This window comes from Athene noctua, chromosome 7 (assembly GCF_965140245.1).
Source record: "Athene noctua chromosome 7, bAthNoc1.hap1.1, whole genome shotgun sequence".
In the NCBI taxonomy this organism is placed as follows: Eukaryota; Metazoa; Chordata; class Aves; order Strigiformes; family Strigidae; genus Athene; species Athene noctua.
Window position 1 is genome coordinate 22,543,611 of NC_134043.1, and position 23,519 is coordinate 22,567,129.

The window sequence follows — 23,519 nt, forward strand, 5'->3', positions numbered from 1 at the left end:
GTTGATGAGGCGGAGTGCAGGGGAGGCAGAACCTGCCAGCTCCCAGCTCGGTGCCTTGGCCTAGCACAGCTAACCACCGAGTGTGTCCAAAGACTTTGGACTTCATGTGAGAAAATATGCCGAAATGAACAGATTGGCTCAGAGGGAGCCATTTTTTGTGTATTCCCAGTCCGCAGTTCATCTTGCCTTCCGTTTTTGCTATTCTCAGCTTTAAATCAAAGAATTTGGTGATTCTTGGATGGATACAACAGGGCAGGGTTCTGGGGAAGTCAAATGCCCTTCCTGTTCTATAAGCATGCAGACCTACTGGAGGTGAGACTTAAGTACCTGGTCAGAAGAAGAGGAATGTGGTACCTCGTTAAACCCCTCTTTGTTCCCTTCCTAAAAGAAAATATGAGTCAACCAGTTACTGGGTGGTGATACCTAGCCAGTAAACTTCAGATTTCACAGCTGGCTGTCTTTTTGGAGCTCCCTCTGTTGCTGTTCACTCAACGGAGAGATAAAGACTTCACCAGAAGACAGTTTGGAGTGCCTGAGTGAGGCTTGTCTTCTGACTAGCTTTCTAGAATAGCCTCTGTCTTGATTGTCTTAGCCTTGGTGAGGTGACATGCTTTCATAAGAGCCGTCTCATCTTTCTAATAAGTTCTGAGTTGCGGCGTACCTAGCAGAAAACGCTAGGAACATATAGAAATGTTAAAACATTTTCTTTGATTCCTTTCATGATTTTAACATTTACAAAGTATAATTCTGTATCACTTGCTCTCTGTCTTATTCTTCTCTCTTTGCATTTCTATTTAGAGATTTCACTGATTCTGGGGTGGGTTTTTGTTGCTTGAAGATTGTTGTCTCTGATTCTTTGTGTCTGTAGCCACCGTTCTCCTGCTTTAGGCCTTGAGGTGGCTTCATTCTTTGTTTCTTACGTTTTCCCCCCCTTTGTTTCACGATCTGCCTTTGCCATTTCTTCTTTCTTACTTTTTGGTGGAATCGTCTTACTGGTATATTCCCTCCAATGGAAGAATTTTTTTCCTCCTTTTCTTTTTGTTGATCTTCAGTGATATCAAGGGGCTACTCTTGAAGTGATTCTTTATCAGTTCTTGTTCAATTTCTGGTGATTGGCTTTCCTCAGTACCACTGAAGTAACAGTTCCCCTTGATCTTGAGAAGCAAGAAAAAAAATGTAGTGTCACATCTTCCAGGGCTCAGTGAGGCATAGCTTTAGGGCTCCTCTTAGTGGTAGGATTTTAATAGAGCACAGAAAAATGGAACTACTTTAGGAAAATATTAAGGTGACTTCTGATACTGCTCTCATTCTGGAGTTCGTAGCTTTCACAAGTGTCTTTTCCTATTTTAAACAGTTTTCTTCTTGAAGAAAGCTGGTTTAATAAGGAAGAAATAAAAAATGTGGTTAAATTTGCAGTGTAGAGAGATGCGAACCATGAGGGAGTAAGAATATTCTCCCCATTTCTATTTACCCTACTTACTTACATTTAACGGTAGAATTCAAGAGTAAATTGTCTTGGGTGTGAGGTAGGACCCTTCAGGAAGTTTTGTCATTCTAGATAAAGAATTACGTAGTATCTGTTCAGAGACAACACTCTTGGGTTGAGTGGTAGATTTCCAGTCCTTGTGAGCGTACAGGATGACAATATATGGCAGCATATGGGGTGCCTACACTCAACATAAGGTCACTCCTGCTTAGCTAAAAAAATTGTTGTTAAGCCAGTGCAATTAAGTGAGCTGGAAACTTTGTTTGCTGTGCAAGACAAAGTAAGTTAAGCTGAAACCAATGTAAAAATATTGGTGTATGCAAATATGCACACAGTTTTGCCTATTAACTTGAATTGCTTCAATGTAGGATGTTTAGGTAAACTGTTTTAACTTTGTATATACAAATCAATTGCACAATTGCAAAGGTAATGCTTTACACGTTAAAGTTAGGAGGCCTTCATGGTAGGTTCAGGAAACTGGAGTGTGTCTAGCCCGATATAACCTTGGCCACCACAGCCTAGGCTTCTATTAATAGCAAGAGAATCAAATGTGGAGCCTACTTATGAACTTTATCTACCATCTGTCTGCTCAAATAAAATTTTGTGTTGATACTGTATGCGAATATTATAGTAACAGTAGTTTGTTGGTTCTTGTTACTTGGTCTTCATGTTCAGATTTTTTGATTTGATGCATCTTGAAAAATACTGGTGAAGTCTTAGTTAACTGATCTGCTGTAAAGGAAATCTCTCCAGCTTACCATCTGGAGTATCTTTTAATTTCCTTCAGGGTGGCTAATGTAAATCTAGAGATGGTTTGGTCTGGGGTATAAGGACGTGTGCTTTAATCTTTTGTAACTAATTAAATCTATAATTTACTTTTCAGGGATAACTGAGTGTTAATTTTTTATTTCTAGCACAATAGATGAATGCTCATTTGCTTTAGGTACCTTGTGTAATTCTCATTTGCTTTAGAAAAATCAGATTGTCACACTTTTGAACCTTTTGATTCCATTGCAAATTTCAGTGTTTTTGATGATTAAGTTAATTGCAGTTGGTCTGATCTACTAGAATGACAAGCAGCTAGATTTACAAACTTGGGTATTTTCTAAAGTCTAAATTACAAAGTATTAAAAAACTCTAGTTGTGGCAAGGTTTAATAGATTTTAAGATCCAGTGATATGTCGATAGGTGACAAGTTTGTAGCTGTCTCCCATATGGTACATAGCCACGGGCAAATGGCATTTTGCAGCTCCATCAGAGATAATTAATAATGTTTTGAAGAAAGCAAAATCTTCAGTTCTAAAGCATTTATAGTAGACTTGTGCTCATAGTTCAGCAGGCAAGTTCATCTGTTGGAGGAAAAAAACCCCACGCAGTTCAACAGGGGGAAATTAGCCAGGAGTATTTTTTGGTTGGTAGATGATCTTATGTTGTAATGAAACTTGATAGTTTATAAAATAAGCTTGAAGAAAGCAATATGCCATGTGGTTATAATGAGAATAAAACTAGTCAGTAATCTGTTACGAGTACCGTCTTGTTTCTGTGGCTGTCCTGTTCTGATTCCACTTTAAGTCTGTAGACAATAACCTGATATACTAGAGAGCCTCTATACTTTGGCTATTTAATTCTCCCGTGTCCTGTTTCTGAGTATGCTTCACTGTGTGTTGACTTATTTGTTAAATTAATCATATGGGAAGCAGATGTTTTAGTGCTGCATTACAGTACAAAGACAATAATATCTCCATCAAGGGTTGCATATCCTGAAAGGCAAAAAGCCAGGTTAAGAATTTCATTAAACAGGCTTTTTGCATTGATGTTTGCTGTGTATTTGATGGTAGTTATGACAACCAGTGGCTCCATTGACATAAAGCATTGCATTCTCTTACGACTTTTATCAAAGGGTCTAAGAAATTACCAATTTCCACTTGGAACAGCAGACAATTTCTTTATCAGTAGGCATGTCTGAAGTAAAAAAAACCCTATAGTTATAAGAAAAGTAACTGTTATAGATTGATGTTGTATGCCATGTGTTCAAAAGCACCTTCGGGTACCTAGCTCTAAGCCTTCTGCAGTCCTGTCTCTAATGATCCATGCTTATCTTTCCAATTAGCTCTTAGAGTGCATATCAGCATAGGTTTCATGGAGATCCTATCTGAACTACACACTAGATCAGACTTCTCTCTTTCCCTTTTTTTTTTTTTTCATTATGTCTCCTTGGGGAATGATGTATCTGTTGGGTGTACCATGATCCCTTAAGAAAAGTCTGGAAAATTAACCTTGCCTCCCCTCGCTGCCAACAAGTATGAGAAGTATAATCTTGGTTTCTAGCCTGCTTATTTTCTCCCGCTTCAATTTATATAGAATTGTCTCTGTTTTTACAGTGCATTAATACGTTTGCGCCCAGGAAATATGATTGAATAGTTTTAATTTAAATTTTGGATAGTAGATACCTAGTATTGATGACCTTTGCCGCTCTGTCCCCATATACTTCTTTCTCTCCTTCTGACTTGATGCCTTATTTTATCCCTTTTCATTCATATAGAAATGGCCTTGCTGTTTGGTTTGGGAGCTATGGAGGAATATATTCTATTTCTTTTATTTTCGGTTGCTACATAAGAGTAAAGGACCTTTTTCATACTCTAGATATGAGAAAACCTTAACAAATAGAGTGACAATAAAAACCCAAGCTTGCTATTGAGAAAGCTATTATTAATAGTTAGCTTTGGATGTATTCTGTGCATGTTCCTCAGGTAAGGTCTCTCGTATCATCTTGGGTTGTAGCAACTGTGATCCGCTTAAGATCAGAAAAGTCAGATCTGCCTGTGGCTGGGTTCTGCGACATACAGGTAATAACTATTTTACTGGCATTAAGTAGATTATGTAGTGATTTTATGGAGTGTCTTGCAACAGTGAATCTCATGTGTTTAACCTACATATAGCATGTTGCTGCTCCAAGGTTGTCCCTTCCACTGTGACTCTATCAATTGTGTTCTTTAGCAGTAGAGAAGAAGGTTTCAGTTCTCCAGGACCTAGGCTAGGTTTGGTAATGCAGCTACATGGAGGGAAGGGTGGTCTTCTGGACCTTTCTTCAAGAAGTTGCTGAAATACATGCTTTATCAACAGGATGAGATCTTACACATTGTTAAGGAGTTTAGCCTCTGAGCATTATGAAACTGTGGTGTTAAGGATTATTGAGTTGGTACAAATGGTGTTCTGTAGGATCTCTATCAACTCCATACAGCTTCTCTGCTTTTGAAGACCTTTGGGCTAGCAAGGACTTCTGGCTGAAGGGACTGAGGAGAATTCTGAGCTGTACTGCCCATTAGCCTGACATGAGAGTCTGAATAAACCCATGACCATCTACTTCTGGTGGGTGTGACTCTTCAGAACAAAAACTCCACTTTCTGATCTTCCACATATAAGGTGCAGGAGTTCATACTGGGATTCACACTGACCACAACATTTCAAGGAGCCACGGTTACCATGCATTTATAAATAATTGATTCCCTCTGCCGTCTTCCTTGTCTCTACCAGTAAAGCTTAATAGTTTATATTGCTGCACAGTAACATTCAGTAGTTTTTGCAGAGCTTCATATTAGGTCTTACCCATGGAAAGCAGAAAAGATTTCAGATCACTGTGTTGATGAAGTCCATTATGACATACAGTGAGCTCACAAACCTGCCTGTCTTGATTTCTCTTAAGAATGTCTCTAATTAGGACTACATCAGCCTCTAAATTAGTTGCTGTGATGTTTTCCAAATGGTTAACAGCCAAGTGATAATTTTGTATTGCTGCTTTTAGAGCTGTGGCCTGACTAGATGCCATGTACTTTATACATGCTTCAGGAATAATGTGCAGTTGTTTCAAAGGCATCAGTAAGATACTTCAGCGTATCAATATACAAAACTTTAAACATTTAGGTGCCTGAACTCTTGCTGTGTTAGTTGCTGAACAAACTTAAAATAAGTGATGGTTCTACCCCAAAGCTTTTGCTGATAGGGCCTGTCTGGTTTGACAAACAGAACAGTACTCTGAAGATTGAGCTCACAAGATAGGACTGCTGTATGTCTTGTCTTGGCTTATTTATCGTATGACTTGTCTATCACTTCATAATATACCTTGGTATATATATAATTTAAGAAGAACTGGTGTTTTGGAGGTCTCTGGAAACAGTCTTGTTTAGATTTGGGCTAACCAGCGTTGATTTTCAGTTCCTTTGCTTTGATCCCATCAACTTCTAAAGCTCCTTTTATCCGTTTTTTGAAACTATCAGATGTCCCAGGATTCTAAGTTTGCTATGTCAGGGTGGAGTGTTATTTTTCTGGTACACATCTGACCTACATGGAGCTGTTGATGGATCTGTTGGCAACAGAATAAACATGATTTTGGGTGTATGTTTGGGGAATAGATTCCTAAAGAACTTTGTCTCTTAGATCTTTCTTAATGACAATTAATATAGGTTGATTCAGAGTTCAGGCTGTTCTTCCTTTTAGCTTGCAGAATATGAGGAATTTTATATTTATAAAAATTCCTGGAATGGTATCTGACAATTGTGGGTGATTTTAAATTGTAATATCCTAGGTGCCTTCCTTTATACAGGGTTCTGGTTGTAAGCTTTGAAAATAGTATGATTTCTCTTTACATTGAAGTAATAGCGATAGCTGAGTATTACAATAACAAGGACTATATAACGAACTCTGTTGCCTTCATCAGGATGTATCTCTCTGTTTCTGCACAGTGCCTGCAGCGATAATAGCTCTGGCATGAAATATGTGGCATAAAATACTTCCCAAGAAAACTGCAAATTGCATATATCTGCACCTTGTCTGTTGGAGGCCTGACCTTTAAAGTGGTATCTTCAGGTTAAGTTGATAGCTTTTATTAAAATCCATACATATTACTAAAATCTTGAAGAAATGAAGGTTGTTTTTACATTTGTCTAGCACTGTGCAGTCACTCAAAACTTTGTCAGATTAAGTATTTGGGCCAAAATATTCCATGCATTGTATGTTTGGCCTGTTTAAATTTTCTTGGGAAAATTTTTTTAGCCAGAAAAAGATTTTTTTACTTGTTTTGGAAACTTGATTTTTGTTTTTTAATTAGAAGATGTACTGTCCATGTGCTTTAAGGTAGATAAGTGATGGGACTCTGAAAGCAACTGGGCAGGGAGACTGTATGTGAAATAATAGTTTGGAAAGAGTGAGGACCAAGCAAAGATGGCTCTGATGAGCCAGGACCAGATATTCTGTTTGCTGATCTGCTTGTGTTTCAGACATACTTTTGAAGTCACCTGGGAATTCTGCTTTGTGAATGCTATGTAAGGCTAAGAACTCTGAAAAATCAGATCCTGAACATTATGAAATTAAGCATTCAGAACTACAGTACACATTGTAGCTTAATTTCTCTCTAGGTCTGTATTTGAAAAAAATAGGTGATACCTTTAGACTCCATACTGCAAAAGAATTTTGAATGTAAATATTTTTCTTGTGGGCTTTTTAAATGTTAACCTTCGTGAAGATTGCTTTTTAGAGTTGGATTTAAAGAGTATTCTTGTCAATGCCTTCTTTAGTACAGTGAAATACTAAATTAACTGCTCATTTTAAGAAGTACTGTTCCTTTTCTCAACTGAAAAGGCTGTAGTTCCTGTTGGACAAAATGGTTAGAGACTGTATTCATACATGCAAATGGATAAATTAAGATAATGTAAATAATCTTAAATATTGCCATTAATGCCATAACTGAGGCCATTTTAACTTCTAAGGGCTTCACTTCGCAATCACTGTGATATCTGAAAAAGCTGCACAAAGAGAATGGGTATTATATTTGTAAGTTAGCTAGCTGTGTGTCTGTTATTGTACAAACACATTTTAAACAGCGTGTAAATTGAGGCCTTTCAATCAGACTAGGTAAACGTAGGCTGTACTTAGATGCAATTACAGTGCATCCACCCTTTTTATAAAGAGAATATTTTTGCAGCAGAAGATTGTGTTACTCTTGAATTGCTCTGTTGTCTATCAAAATGCTCACATTCAACAATATTGTGGATTCATTCAAACATAGGCTCAGCATCAGCTCTACTCAGAAGTTCATTCCTTCTCATTCTCACTGTATTTCTAAGGTCTTGCGATTGAAACTGCCAAGTCTACTGTTCCTGATTGATAGTGGGTACTTGTACAGTAGATAAAACTACAGTGAGTTTCATTTCTATACAAGATGCTTACATCTGAGGACTAACAGAGAATAACAGAAACGCTTTTCTGCAGAGCTCGTTTGTCTGCTTTTTCTTTGAACTGGACAGCTTGCGGGGCTAAAGGGTGCTCAATATAGCACTGAGCACCAAGGGAGCGTCTGGTGACTCACTGCCTCTCTTCCTGATGTTCTGCAAGGATTGGAATAACTTTTAAGAGTCTAAACTGTGTTTCTAGCCTCCTAGCCTGGCCAAACAGCTTTGTCATGGAGGTTTGGAGCCATGAAAGATGTCTTTTAAATGTGGGGGGTTTGTTTTTGTTTTTTTTTCTTGACACCAATAATTCTTCTGCTGTGTTTCATTGTCCTCCACTATTGACTCTAGTGTCTCTACTTTCGAGCTTTCCTGGTTAGAAAGGTTAGCCTGACATCTTTCCAGTTGGCTTTGCTTCTTGTAACAATCCTTAATAGCAGAAATGCAAGTACTTAGTTTTGTCTCTCAACTCTTCTGTAGCTTGTAGCTTTCTTAAAGAGCTGTCATTCCTCAGACCAGGAATTCAGTACCACATTGATTCACTTCTGGAAGCCTGTTTTGCAGGTGAAATTTAATTATTGAAATTTAATTACTAGGGTGTGGGTGGGAAACATGCAAAACTTCATTTTCAGAGGAACAGTTAGTTTGTTTCTCTGCATTTCTTCACAATTACCATTGTATTTGTTGTTGGTTAGGGACGGTGGATTTACATAAAACAAGGCTACAATATATCAAAGTCCTTTTTCATCAAGATAATTTTCTAGTCCTCATCATGCAAGTTATATTTTGTTCTGAATTAAGATTTGTTTTAATGTGAACTTGAAAAGCAGGAAAAAACATGTAAACATTCTTTACTAGTATGTTCAAAAGAACTCTGAGAGACAATTGTAGCACTCAAAATATCTTGCGTCTTGCATCTCTTTTGTAGATTCAGTGTATATAAGAATAGTATTTGCATGTTAGTTTTACAGTGGGGACAAAATGCATACTCTCTTTAAATTGAGTGTTGAATTCTTATAAAATTTACTGATTTTGTCTGAATACTTTATCAAATGTTATATGACATTGTCAGTCATGTGGTATACAGTATGAAATGTACGTAATGTCTTAAATAAAAGCTCAGTTTAGATACGACTTATTGTTACTGACTTGAAGAGTCAAATAAAGGTTTATTTTTTTTGCTTAGGAATTGATTTCCAGCAGTTTTCATTTGTGTCCTCTCACTTGGGTCCCAGCTTCATATGCCTAAAAGCTTCTGTCAGGATCAGGTACTCTTAGGGCTGTAGTACTGTAAGACTTGTGAAAATGTGATGCCTTCTTTTGGCAGCTTTATGATCCAGTTTGAAACAAATGACTTCTAAACATGGGGAGGCAGGAGACAAAATAGTGAAAGAAAAGTGAGGGTAAAAATAGTCCCTCTGTGTATGCGTGAACTTATGTCAAGTTTCTGGAATGCAACTGAAACTTGAGACACTGAGATGTAGCAAAAGGCGGGCTGAGCAAATGTTCAAAAGCTGTAAAGGTGTGGTCTGGCTGGTACTGAAGGCATTTATCAGCCCCTGTAATAACTGGGGAAGTTTAAAAAAATCTCCTTTGAAGGGGAGGAGTTGGCTTCACTGAACTTTTTATCTACCTGATATACTGGTTAGCTAGGACAGCACCCTCCTGCATTGTTGGGTTTTTGGTTTTTTGTTCTCTGTTTTGCTCTCTGTCAGGTGAACAAGGAAGGGGATGATGGCAGGATGATTCAAGGATTTCAGTGTGATTTCAAAGGAGGCAAGTCTGTGAGTGTTGGTGGATTTAAGCTGGCCCAATGACAATTTTTTAATGTTTTTTTAAAGTAAATATCTTCTGCTAGCTTAGCTTCTGAGCTGGTTTAACACAAGATCAATTGAGTGCCGGTCGAGAAGGGTGAAGACAGAACTGTGGCAGGACAGACCTAATCTTAAGTAGTTGTGAAACTGTAGCCTAAAGGAAAGAAGTTATTTTACCTGAAGGCACTTCTGAAATACATTTTCTAAATTCATGGTAGAATTATTAAAGATGGAAATAGTAGGAGAGAATGGAACAAATCTGGAAAGTCTAAAGTGAAGGTTGCTCAGATGTTAATGCTCTCATGTTAATAATGCATGGCATTCCTTACTCATGTAGATGTCAACAACATTCTTCTGCATCTCACAAATAAGATATCAATGCAGCATAAGAAATTTCAGGAATTATATTTGAAGTCGTGGACAAGATGGCTTGTTTTATTTAATTGCAAGTTACTGTGTTATTCTCTCCTTTTGCTAAAATTAACCTTGTCTTTTTGTGAAAAAGGGATTTTAAAGGTGAGAAATTGTATAGAAAACAAAAACCAGAATATACTTTTGTATCAGAGAAAAGAATAAGGAGAAAAGGTGATGATTTTTGTCTCCCTGTAGATCTGTACTTTTAGTAGTTCCATGTCAGACCTTCAGTGAGATAGGGCTTGAATATCTCTGACTAATGAATTGTCACTATCACTGAAATACTTGATTCTGAAAGCTCACTGTAGTGTAATAGTAAAAATATTTACAAGAAAGACTATAGCACAAGAAATAAGAAGTACTAAAGATTAAATAGGAACTACAGGCTCGTTGGAGAAAGTATTTTGCAATATTGAAATAATGTAAAAAAACTTAGATCAAGGTGAGCTGTCAGTTATCTAGTCAGTCTTCCTCTCCACTGTTATTTTTATTTTTGAGCTTCAGAAAAAATTATTTCTTATCTTCCACCTTTCATTACCCCATTAGAGACTTCTGCCTGCTTCAAGTGGTGAATTTCCAAGACCCAGTGTTACCAGGAGAGATTTGGAAAATGCTCTTTTTTGTTGCCCATTAAATCCCTGTTTTGGTAATCTTGGAAGCATTTTGAAATGTACATTTATGGAGACAGACAACTCTTTAAGTGATGCTGTGGTAAGGTATCTCTTAGAAGTGTAAGGAACTGATTATGGAATGGCTTTATCTGCTGTCTGTCCAGTGATGTATAGCCCACTGGAGAAGTTTGTCACAGGTGTCTCTGCCTGTGTAGGAAGTTTCAGCTTGTTTCTTCCTTGCACAGCTTGGGCTTCCGTTTCTTCTTTAGTTAAAACAGCTATTGTTTTAACTCTGAAGATCTTCCAAGTCACTGTCTGATTTGGTCAGTATTTGTACGAAGTGTTGCATAGCACTCTGTAAAGGCAACGGAATCTTGAGTAGAACAGAGTATTAGTATTTCAGGATTGTGGTCATACCATACGGTGGCAGGACTGTTTTTCCATAATTCACCATGAGTCTCATAGGTGAATATTATAAACTTGGACTCGGTAAGATTTATTCAGCCCAATTTGTAAATAATAGAATCTAAGCATTGGCTTTCTGAATTATTGTGGCTTAGATTAATTCTTGCCCTTGAAATTCAGTATGGCCAGTAGCTTGTCCAGTGGCAAGTCATGTCAGTAAGGACATATTCTGGGATCCTTACCATGTACACATTTCTAGCTGTTAGTTAAGAACAGCTACGCTAGTATATTGATTTCAGACAATGCTTTGATACCACAGCCTTTGAACCATAAATATAGAATATGGCTTATCTCATAAAATTATATTGGCATTCTTACTTGAAGGTTTAGGGCCTCATATCTAGAAATTGTTCCCTGTTTGGAACTGCTGTAATTTTTGGTTGTGACCATGAAAGGACGTTTCCTTACAACAAACTGAATCTGAGTTCTTCCTTTATTTTTCGGAACCTGTATTAATCTTGTAATAATAGGTCGCTTTGTAAGTTAATAGTGCTTTCCTGGGAATCTCAAGAGAAGACATGACTCATAACCTTCAGCTACAGGATATGATAAATTTGGGATAATTAATCCATAGGCTGATTCACAAATGGTATGCTGGCATAGGTTTCTTGGGGAGCTGAGCTTTTTAATTTCTGTGGAGGGAAGACTTAGCAGAAGCTGGGATTCAGAATTGCTTTATGTGTGAGTTTTGTTACTGTGGTCCCTTAGCTTGTGATCATAACCAGTGGAAACGTCTTTTGGCTGAATGTAAAAAATACAGAGGGGAGCAGTAAAAGATTTTAAAACATACTGCATAGTAATTCTTTCTTTGTGTGTATTTTTAAGTCTTTATTTACTTGTGATCTCTTCTTATAAGTGTAGTGGTGAAAGAGAAACCAAATACCTTTTGAGATAATAAATGAAGTACCATGTGGCAGCATAGATCAAACCAGATTTGTGATTTATGGCAATTTAGGTTTCTGTATGTGGATGAGACAAAGGTGAATGACAAAAATGAAAAGGTTAATGAGTTTTCATAACTTTTGTGAATGTCATTTGCAAAAGTGAACAACAAAAGTGAAGACCATATGTTTGTGCATGAGTTAACAGAGTTATCAGTCATCACTGAGCTCTTTCTGTCAGGCACTTTATCCCTCCCCAGGGATAGATAGGCTGTATATACAAACTGCAAATCATCTGGCTATTACTATCTGCGTTTACCCTTTCTTAATAAAAAGTGTCATATCTAACATGTAAGATCAAAGGAGAAGCTCTTAGTCTTTAGTCTTGTGAAGATGCTAGCAATTCTTGTGAAGATGTCATCTTAATTGCTGAACTTCTATCCTCTTTCTTTCCCCCCCCCCCCCCCCCCCCCCCAGTTTGGATACTTCTTTTGTGGCTTTCTTTTATTTCCTTCTTCTCTTGAAGGTATTACTTTAATGGTCCTCAAAGAAGAAAGGCTTATGTTGTAGAAAGTATCAGGCTTCTTCTGGAAAATATGGCATAGCAAATGTAGTGAAGACATGAATAAATTTAGAATTTTCATATTCAAAGCTGAATCCATTTCTGAATCTTTATGTTGAAAAATTACTGGTAAAATTTAGTGAATCTTTCCAGTGAAGTTTGCTCTTGTATGATGTGTTAGTAGCCTCTTTATTCCTTGTTAGCTTCTTTTGTGGCATGGGTAAATAACTCTTTGATGTTGGTAAATGTCCTTTCTAAAAATATATTGGGAGCAGAAAAGTATTCAGTGGTTCTTGAGTCAGGCTCATGTTAAGTAAGTGGGAAATCATTTTGTCTGCTCTCATGGGGTTTGGCTCAACCTCATGTCATTGTGCATTAGCCAAACCTCAACTCTACCATACAGGAATTCTCCTAAGAACAAATTTTTTCTTTTATTTTTAAATTAATCAGTTTGCACAATTTTTGTAGGGTGTTTCTATCATCCTTTGACAAGTAAATCTTGTTGCTATACATTTGAAATAAATACTGATCCTTCAAACTCTTATGCTTTTGGAAGTTGTTTTTATTAATGTCAGAAGACATTTAAAAAGTCATTATCTGAATGAGGACTTGAAGAATCAGACCAGCTTCTGATTATTTCACAGAAAAGAGAGGAACTGTTAGATATTTTCAGCTAGGCTGTTTAGCAGTTGGGAAGTATGTCTTGATAAAGAAGAATTCAGTGTTCTTCTGATTGTTCACTGGAAGATGCTTCCAACGTGTATGGGAAGAAACTGGGATATGAGAACTTTGAGAAGGGAAAAAAATGGCAACTTTATAATTTGCTGGACTTGGAAACAAAATGGCTTTGACTATAATAGTCGGAATTTCAGAATACCATTTCTGCACCACCTTTAATGTAAAAGTATATACTCCCTGAAAAATGGAGAAAGTAATGTTTTTCTTAGTATATGAAGTATATTTTCTTAGTATATGTTGGCTAACATTTTTCTCTTCTGTTTTATAGGTTTTGTAAAAGACACCGGATTAAGTCAAATTCAAATGTTCCACGTGTCCCAAAAGACTTGTTGATGATGTCAGAATTAGTTCTTCCACAGTTCATCTTTAGTCTAATTCAACACTTAAGAGAGGGGTATAATGAGCCTGGTATGTTTTAAATTTGCATGTATCTAGCATATTTTACCATGCTGCTATCTATTGCTTTGCAGTTTGTGAAGATACAGTATGTGAATGCTATCTATAGTTCATGTTGAATTTTGTGCGTCTTTTCCTAACCAACTTACTATCTGGCTAGCTGATAGGATTTTGTTCTCTGTTGAAAAGCTTCCTATATATAGTTTAAAGGTTACCTGGCACTGTGGTGAGCTTTTCTGGAAAATGAAATCGGGATTAATTTGAAAATTCTACATGTCAATTTTAGAGCATTATGAATATATAAATCAAATTATTTAGTGGTAGTTATAGTTGTTCTGCCTTGTGAAAGTCTTGGCCAAATTATATTAAATTTACACCAAAAGCTCTTGTTGTGTGGTTTTCAGCTCTTGATCTGCCATCAGAGAAAGACCTTCATAAAATCCTCCAGGTTTTGGAGCCTCATGTTTCCTTTCTAGAAGACTTGACCAAAATGGGAGGAGCAATGCGATCAGTTCTTACCCAGGTTTTGACTAGCCAACAGTTCTACAAAGACCTTAGCTCTGGTATGTTTGTGTTATTTCTAATAATTACATTTTCAAATTATGAAGAATTTAAGGGCGTAAGTTTTGTTTATGACCTCAGTCTCTGCGTATTTTTATTTGACCTCTCAAAGCCCAGACAAATGCATGTTTTTAATGATATTTTTTTGTTGACAGAAGTGAGGTGGGCTTCAGGAGTGACTAGAAACATTTGTTATTAAGACCTGTAAGAGCAAACCTCTTATCTTCTGTGTTCCAGATAACTGCATAAAGATATATCATTTCCAAAGAGTGTTTATAATAAATCCATTCTCTTTAAAGTGAACACGACAGTTTAGTTCTTCCAAATAAGGCATATCAAGCTTATTCAAAGTAGAATATATCTAATTTATTTTGGGATCTGTTCTCATAGAGGTTACTGGAGGAGACCTCAATGACAAATTAATAGTTAATAGTGTCTGTCCTGCACTTCTGTGCAAAGCCTTTTTTCATTTTTTTCTTAAAAACATGTGCCCCCCCTCCCCCCGCCCCAGTTATTTATTCCATCCTGCACCAAGTCACAATGAACCTGAAAATGTTGGGCAGACACTATTAACCCCAAACCACCTAGTATAAATTAACTCCATCTTATTTCCTTGTGATTAGAATGTGTCTTTTTTGAATCCCTTGCATACCTCCTTTGCATAGGTAGGGAAGAAATAACAATTACTGTAGATTTTAGTTGCCATAACTGGATTGGGCAGCAGCTAGTTGAACAGGCAATTTCCAAATATTTATTTGAAAGGAGAAACACCAGGAACAGTTGTCTTTATTCTGTTTCCTTCCTCTCTTTCTCTCTTGTTTAATGATATTTGAATGGGAAAAAAAGTAATGACTTCTCTTTTGCTATATGTGATGGAGTTCCTGAGATACAAAAGTGTAGAGGGAATGGGAAGTAAGACATTCTTATCTGGACTCTTGAAATAGAGTATATGTGTCTGAGTAGGTATAGTTTCTGGGTAGGGAAAGTAAAGACAGGGATTTTAGAGCAAAACCTGCCCTTCTGACTTTGAATGCAAAAGGGGCACAGCTAAAAAGATGCTGTCATATTTTTCATGTTTTCTCTTCCTTAAATTGTGTCCTTGACACAATTTGCTCCTCTTAACGTTTAGTTTTTCCTTATATAACAAATGCTTTGGATTTTTTTAGTCCATTTCTTTGTGAAAATTTTATATGCCAAGCATGCAGTATGACTTTGCTTCATCAAATAGTTAAAATGGTGATATCTTTATGAATAGTCAGCTGTCAAAATTTTGAAATATCAAAAAAATGCTTTTTTTGCTGTAGTGTTAATGGTGGCAGTGCTGGTAAAATAGAAATGAAGTATATCCTTTAGAAGAAAACATTGTGTTAGAGGGGAAAATGGAGGTTTCTGGTGTTTCGGATTTCAGTTCATCAGATGGAAAAACTTTTTAACTTCTACATCTCATAATTATACAGCTTATTAAAACATGTTTTAGATTGCTTGTATAAAATATCAGGTATATGAACTATGTAGCTGTTTAATGCTGTTTTACATATATATTTAAGGTGTTGGAGAGAATGCATGTGCAAAGAAAAGTCATGAAAAGTACCTCATTGCTTTGAAAGGCTCTGGACTGGCATTTCCTGAGGATAAACTTGCATGTGGTATGCAGGAACAAGGAGCTGGAACTAGCACATTAGCAGTTCAAGGTTTGTTCAAGGGAAGACTTGATTATTGCTGGTTTTTATATAAACTGTTCTTTTTTAAAAAAAACCCCAAATCTTAATGAAGCAATTACCTGTTACTTAGTGCACCATCAAATTACAGGACTCATTTTAATTCTACCAACAAAGCTAAACATATTAACTTTTTGTTGATAATATACTAAGCATCACTTTCCAGTCATAACGTTAGTGGAATTTGAGTAGGCAAGATGAAATTGCTCGTAGTGGAATTTTGTCACTGCAACTAAGTTAAGCCACCTATTCTTACAAAAGTGCTGTGGATTTTTTTTTTGATCACTGAAGGCCGTCAAAGTGTTTTTGCAATTTCTGAAAGAACACGTCTCTGTTAACTCAGTATGTTGAAGTTCTGCAATGGAACGTACTTGCAAATCCCTAGTTTTCTATTGCTTGGAAATCTTACTCCAACTTCTCAGTCCACTGCTGTGTATCTTTCAAAGAAAGTTAATGTAGTGTTTCATTTCATACTGGCTCATTAAATATCATAAAATACTCTCTTTTCACTATAAGACTTATGAAAGGAATCTCTGAATTTTTTTATTCCAAAAGGTTTAGCAGGTGCTACGGCAACATCAGGACAAGGGGATTCTTCAGATGAGGTGAGACTGTTTTTAAAGATTATAATGAACTGCAACTGAATATTAAATGGAGAGAATGCTTGCAGCCAAATCCCACAAACTTAACTCTTCCATCTATCACACATTCTCTCCATTTTAATAATTAGAAATAATGGAGGTATGAAGGAATAGATCTCATTCTTTTGATTTACGAAGGAGCTCTTGAAAAATCCTTATTTTTGCTAATAATATTTTAGTTTAATTTATATATGTAATGTAGAAGAAACTTGCGTAGGTAGTTCAGAAGTCACCATCAGGTAAACTGGGCTTGATTAAAGCAAAATTAAAGCATGTGATGCTGTGAATGGTGTTAGCATTTTTTGACACTTGAGAATCCAGCTGAACTGGTGATAGCAGCAGTGAGAATTTCTCTGTAGATAAATTCCCATGTGTAGACTTGACCAAACACATTGAGTGGGAGTAAAAAGGAGGGAATCTCCTTTTATATTGAGCTGTAATAAGAAAGTTAAATTCTAATTCTGGTGGAGTTACTTTATCAGTTTATCTTTTTTTTTTTTTCTCCTACTATTTTAAACCTATTTTCAACTAGTAACCTTTAGCAGCTGTTCTGGTAGTGTAGTATAAAAAACTTTAAACAAAATATAATTTTTTGTAGGATTTTTGCTTACATTGAATTCTACGTAAACAAGTGTTGAAGTAAAAACAATTGTTTGTGTATGTCTAAAACAGTAGTATGACATGTTTGCCTCTGTCATGAGTAACAGCATCTGTTACACTTCCAGCAGTGCTATTTATAATTTGGCATTTTTCAAAGTATTGCTTGTTGTTTTTTCACCATCACTTGACAAACAAACAGGAAAAAAAAAATCCCTGCAGAAGACTGCTGACAGTATCACTTTTAAGGCCCATGAAAAAAGGAGGCAATTCAAATTAATGTTAATAACCTCAAGTAGGGTTTTCAAATAAACTTAAGATGGCACATCATGCTTCTTTCTCTTTTACCCCTATAAGTGATGAGGAGAGGGGAGTAAGCTGAAGTTTTTCAGAGTCTGAAGAGAGATTGAATATCACTGACATTTCTTTTGGGAAAGAAGTCCAAGATAGAGGTAGAAACAGAGATGTATTTTAGGGAGAAGGAATTTTTTATCAGAAATTTTTTTTTTTTTTTTTCAGGAAAAAGATAGTTTATAAACAAAGAAGGGAGAAATTATAGTTTGCATTATAGTATATACTGCATTATAGCTTCCCAGTTAAAGATACCTGTTTTCTAGAGAGATTTTTGATTTCTGATCTCCAGGATATAAATATACATGTAGGTAGTTTATTATGTTACCACAGATGTGAATTTTTCTAAAATGAAATTCTGCATATACTCACATACCTGGGATCAATTTTTAAGATACATTTTTAAAAAGCCCAAGACCGTGTTTTGAAAGCTGTATTTAGAATTTTTTTTAAAAGAATGAGGAAGTAACATGCAAATAAAACAATAAGCACTCAAAATTTAAATGTTCTTTAGTATATATTTTCACTTCTGAATTTTCCTTTCATAACTTTAATAAAATCACACTGATACAGTGTGGGATGCAATTAAAAATAATGTAAGAAGTTTGGGTTTTTTTAAACAAAAAAGGTCTCTGTTAGTGGCATCTACAAAGAGTTAAGTTTTTATTTTATAAATTTTTTCTTAATCATGGTCTGCTTGACAAATATGAATTGCTGAAAAGAATGTCCAGTCCATTCATCCAAAAGCCAAAACAGAACTGTGCAGGTAGAAAACTGGAATGCATGTTACAAACATGGTGTTACTAGTGAAATGCTTCCTAGAGGAATGAGGAAGAAGTTACCTTGTTTTATGACTTCTCTTCCTCTCCCCTGCCCTCCCCTGCAAGTTACAAAGGGCGTTTACAGCTTTTTTTACGACTTAAAATACTGTCTTACAGCAGAATAAAACTGTTCTAGTTAACAAATGTGGCAAGAGTACATTTTTATCTGGATTTTCTTCCTCTGATATTTAAGATGAAACTTGAGAGATTAATGTTCTTTCTTACTAAGTGAGTCTTAAAGGTAGCATTGTTTCACAGATGAAAGCATAGATGACAAAATTTACACAGGCTACAAATTAGAGCAGTGCTTCTACAGGGAACTAAATAGCTTGGTAAGTTTTGCATAGCTCGGTATTTAGTTTCACTTCTACAGTAGTTCTACAATAGTTTAGAACCATTTTAGAACTAAAAATGAATCTGAAGTATGCACGTGTCCTGAGATACGGGTCGGGGTTTGGTTTGGTTTGTTCCTCTCCACCCCAAAACAGTACAGACTCACTTGTGCTTTACTTCTCAAATGGTCTGTGTTCCATCCTGTGGTATTCTGGAGAGAACTCACCATTAGTTCGCTTTATTAGCTTCTCTTCCACATGTTTTCCTTTGTGCAAAGGAGAAAAAAAAGGCCCTCTCCAAATCTGTCCTCCTATTTAGTTTTTATGTTCCAAGGAATCAAATAAAAGCCAGTCCACAAACACTTCTGCCATGCTGACGAATAAACCTTTTTGTATTGCATATCTCAATTTGGCTACCCTTGTACTTTTATGAGCACTCAATGCCTTAATCCTTAGTTATATAGTTATTGACTCCAGTTGCTGTTTAATGTATTTGTACAAAAATCTATGTAGAGTATCTAATATTACATAAAGTTTGTTTTCTGAATTACAACAGATGCGGCACACCTTAGACATATTGCTGAATATTCTCTTACACAAAGTAAATCTACATAGCTCTTTGCTGTTATCCAGTATGTTTATACAGCATTATCCAGTGCGTTAAAATAAGGTGTTCTACGTTTGCTTATTTGTTCTCTTACTCTTTATCCCTTGGCTTGGGAGACACCATGTGACCTAGCACTCTCTATCTCAAAGCTGTTAAAACTCCTGCACTTGACATTAAGATTTAATCCTACCTTACTGCAGCAATGGAAACCAACTGTCTAACATTACTGAGGAAAAGAAAGAGTTCTTGAGAATATGTTTCTTATTAAGTCACCCATAAATTTTCTTCTTTTTAGTGAAATCACTTCAAAAGTTGCAATGAAGACTGTTACATGTTTCAATTTTTCTTACACTGTGGAAGGGGAAATGCATTTTGTTTGCCAGAGCAGTGGTGGTGGAGACTAGAATCCAACACGTTAATCATGATGTGTATACCCAAATGCATTATTTTCTGATTAAGGCCCCTTTAGCAACTCTGGATTAACTGAGACCACTGAAGAGGTCTTGAGTCCTCCAGCTATCAGCTTGCTAGCTCCAGGAATTTAGATTCCTTTTCTTCAGGGCGGGAGACCTAGATTGCAGAGTCCTGCGGTTCATAGTAGTACCTCAGCAAGTCTAAGTTTTGCTTTAGGTACCCCTCTGATGGGGAAGTGGGCAGTGGCAACATGCTGCAAACTGACTGGCTCCTGATTGAAGTACCAAAGTAGTATGTGTTCACAAAGACAACAGACTCTTACGAGTTTAAATGTGTGTCTATCTTAATATGAATTTTCAGATGGAGGTGCTGAAAGGATGGGAAAATTCAGACCTTTCATTAACACGATACTTTGGTCAGTTCTTAAATACAAAATATGTATAATCTTTCTCTCCAAAAAGCATAGTCACATCTTGAGTACCAGGTTCTTTATCATTCCATTGAAGTTTGGAAGTAAAATATGGCATTTGCTTAGAGAAGGATATTGGTTACTTATTTTTAACAGTAGATATTGACATTAATTATCTCTCATTTTATTAGACCTAGTACGATTCTTTCTTTATTTTCGCTATTTTATTAGGACTACCATTGTTAGTAAAGATCCGTGCAGGATTTATTATAGTCCTGTAATGTCACATTCTTTTTTAAGACGTAGTGTTAGATTCTGTAAAGTGGTGGTGATGATGTTTTTAACTTGCATTGCATTTTGGAACCTTTGCTGCTCTGTTTGCAGAGTGCCTTAAAAGCTTCAGATGACAAGTGCCTGCGTAAAGCGTTCCCATTATTCTGTAAGGAACAAGCAATTAGAATTCAGCAGTTAAATTGGCCTCTTAAAGGTGTCAAAAATACTTTATTCTTGGATCAAAACGTTATATTAATTAGAAAATGTATAGCTAATTGTCTGTGTTGCCAACTTTAATAGCCAGTACGTTGGCTGATACTTATTTTTTTAGGAAATAAAAAACCCCAAACCGTATAGATGAATAACGTGAAACCCTGGATGTGCAACAGTTAGAAATTCTGTAGTGTTAAACATTTTTGTAGCAATCATTTCAGAAATCAAAGCAGGTAACCTTACAAAATTAATTAAATAGATGAAAATGTCTGAACTTGCAGATGGTAATGTTGCCTGTAGGGGAAAAAAAGGCATTTTAAAGAACTGTTTTTTTCTAATGAGTTTCACGGAGTCCATGGTTCCTGCAAATGACAAAAGAATTTTTCTGGTAAGAGAGTATATTCAGGGCTTTTCTGTTTTAGCTTGATAGTTAAAACAGAATTTTGAGAGCATACTGTCTCTTGACAATAAAATTCTAAGTATACGATTATGAATTTTTTAAACTCTTCCCCTACCCCAGGAGGACCAGGATGGTAGCCAAGGTGTGGGCAAGCGCAAGAGGGTGAAACTAAGCAGCACCACCAAAGGTATTTATAAAGTACTGATCTCAGTTTATCATATTTGCTCTATGTCTATTTTAAAAATGATCTAGGGATATTCATTCATTTCCCAAGCACTGTAGTGCTGCATGTGACAGGTATTAAACAGCAAAATCTAAAAAAGGATAGTGAGTGAAATTGTGGTAATTGGCAACTTTGATTTCCCTTGAGTACCACTGTCTGGGCTTCTGACCAGTCATTTTGTCATGTTCATGTCGTAAGTTGACCTCTAAAAATTCATTTAATTTGCACTGTGTGGCTGACAAGGTTGCAATACAGCTTGACAAACAAGTTTTTGATATATTTGTTCTTAACAATTTTTTTCATTATGCCACTATACAGTATGATTATGTTCTCAGACAAGAATGGTTCTCTCTGATTCTGGTTGGTTATTCTGTACTGTCATAGTAATGTTTAAGAAAAGATACTTTAATGAAGTCTCCTTTGAAACCACTCCGTTATTTTCCTAGATTGAAATTAGTCCTCTGTGCAATTTCAGTCCAACATGAGCAGCACTCACATTGAGATCAGTACAGGTTTTAATTCAAGAATGAACATAGGCTACAGACAAGGGAGCTTGTCCCTAACATGTTTTTGTGCTAAAAAGTGTTTATTTAATGATAAGAGTTTAAATATTATTATTTAAAGAACACTTTTGTTATTCTTTTTTAATATGAGTGTGAGGAAACTGACAAAGGAAGCACAAACCAATTGCAAGCACTGAGAAGAAGACATAAGGGTGAAAAACTGTGGTGAAAGTTGGAATATAATTTCTGGAATTACTTTGGAGTGAATATTTAGAACCTGAATTTGAAATGTAAGCGTTCTTGAAGTCAGTAAAATGGTATGAAGGTGTTGTGAGGAGTATGGAAAAGTAAGATTGATTGTTTCTAGTGGTTTCAGATTGCAGAAAAAAGATAGGGGAAGCTGGAAAAGCAGAGAACTAAGTGTTTTGGTGATGGTGTTAAGAGGTGGTCTTAGAAATGGTGTAAAGGGTGTGGCAGAGAATAATAATGTAGAAGAGGTGGTAGTTTTGGAGGAATGCAGGAAATTTACAGATTATCAGGGAAAGCTCTCTTGAATTTTAGAGGCTGTTAGTTTGTCTAAAAGATAAGTTAGAGTCAGGTAATGCAAGAAAAAATACTGCTTTTCTGATGCATAATAACTGATTGTGGGAAACAGGCAGGCAGAATGCTTAGGCTGAGAAGCTGCCAGATCTGAAAACCAATATCAGCAGTGGCATTTCAGGAGAAGTGATACTTTAATTCAACATTTCATTTCCCCCCAGGGTTGTAGTCTTCCCCCTCTGAGGCATCCCAACATGGACTGTGCTTATGATGTTGATAGCTCCTAATATCAGCCCCAGAGGAGGGAGTCTGCCAATGGGGGAAGGGTAAGTATCTGTTTTTATTAAATATTGAATAGTTTTCTGAAGTTTTCAGTATTCATATTTTATGTCCAGTAGGGTATAAAATAAGAGTATGAAAAGAAAATTTTAGAAAACTGAGTATTGAATAAAAACAGATTTACCTTTTCCTTATAAGCAGACTCCCTGTCCCATCCTAGGTCTTTAGGGATACTGTTTTCATAGAGTGTTATTTATATACTGGGGATATCTTGGAATACTAAGACTCATATTCCAGAGAGATGTTTACAACGGTCTTTTGTGGCAGTAGGAAAGAATAAAAGGTGTCTTTAAAGAAAATACAGGGTTTGTGCTGAGGTTTGTTGATACAGGTATGGGACTGAGTAATGAGTTTTCATTTTGACTCTGTTTTTAAACCTGCATCCTGCACCCATTTTAAATACCTGATGTTTAAGAAAATTTTAAACCCACAGGCACTATATTTTTTTTAAATTTGTTGAAAGAAATTTAAAATCATGTGCTTTTCACAAGAGTGGGAACATTAGTCCCAGTATTCTTGACAAATTTTCCAAGTTGGGTAAGAGCATTCTGCCTACTTAAATTCTGTAGCAGGTATAAGTGGATATATATTCTCCTGTCCCTGCCTGAAACTGCTGTATAAAGAATTTGATACATACTGTTCAACTGTGGTACATGTCAGAGAAAGCTGCACATCCGTGACAGATGAGGTGTTGTGTCACTTGTCTTCGTGCCCAGTCTTCTCACTCAGGGGCATTTGGCATGTACCTAAACCTGTGCTGTCTGTTCTGTGGACAGAGGACTTCACTCTGCATGGCTACCAAGCTCTTTCATTGGCAATATAATCACATGCACAATTTCTTAACAAGAGACGAGGAAGAGAACATAAATGATCATCATATGTTTGCCGCAGTAGGTGACATGTAATGCTTTACAAAATATTTTGATATTAACATGTCTTTCATGACTCTGTGCAGGTAATTTTTTTATTTCAATGCTTGCAGAATATAT

At 36.2% G+C, this 23,519-nt stretch overlaps 1 protein-coding gene across 3 annotated transcripts in view; it reads left to right on the plus strand.

The window, feature by feature from the left end:
- Window positions 1–23,519, plus strand: part of UBR3 (ubiquitin protein ligase E3 component n-recognin 3) — a 116,262-nt gene that overhangs the window by 1,815 nt on the left and 90,928 nt on the right. For 2 of the 3 annotated variants that reach the window (XM_074910889.1, XM_074910887.1), the window contains exons 2-6: window positions 13,461–13,600; window positions 13,993–14,151; window positions 15,697–15,840; window positions 16,423–16,472; window positions 21,046–21,112. In XM_074910889.1, coding sequence (XP_074766990.1) covers window positions 13,461–13,600; window positions 13,993–14,151; window positions 15,697–15,840; window positions 16,423–16,472; window positions 21,046–21,112 — 560 coding nt within the window. The remainder of the gene's footprint in view (window positions 1–13,460; window positions 13,601–13,992; window positions 14,152–15,696; window positions 15,841–16,422; window positions 16,473–21,045; window positions 21,113–23,519) is intronic. The other variant, XM_074910890.1, reaches the window with a different exon arrangement.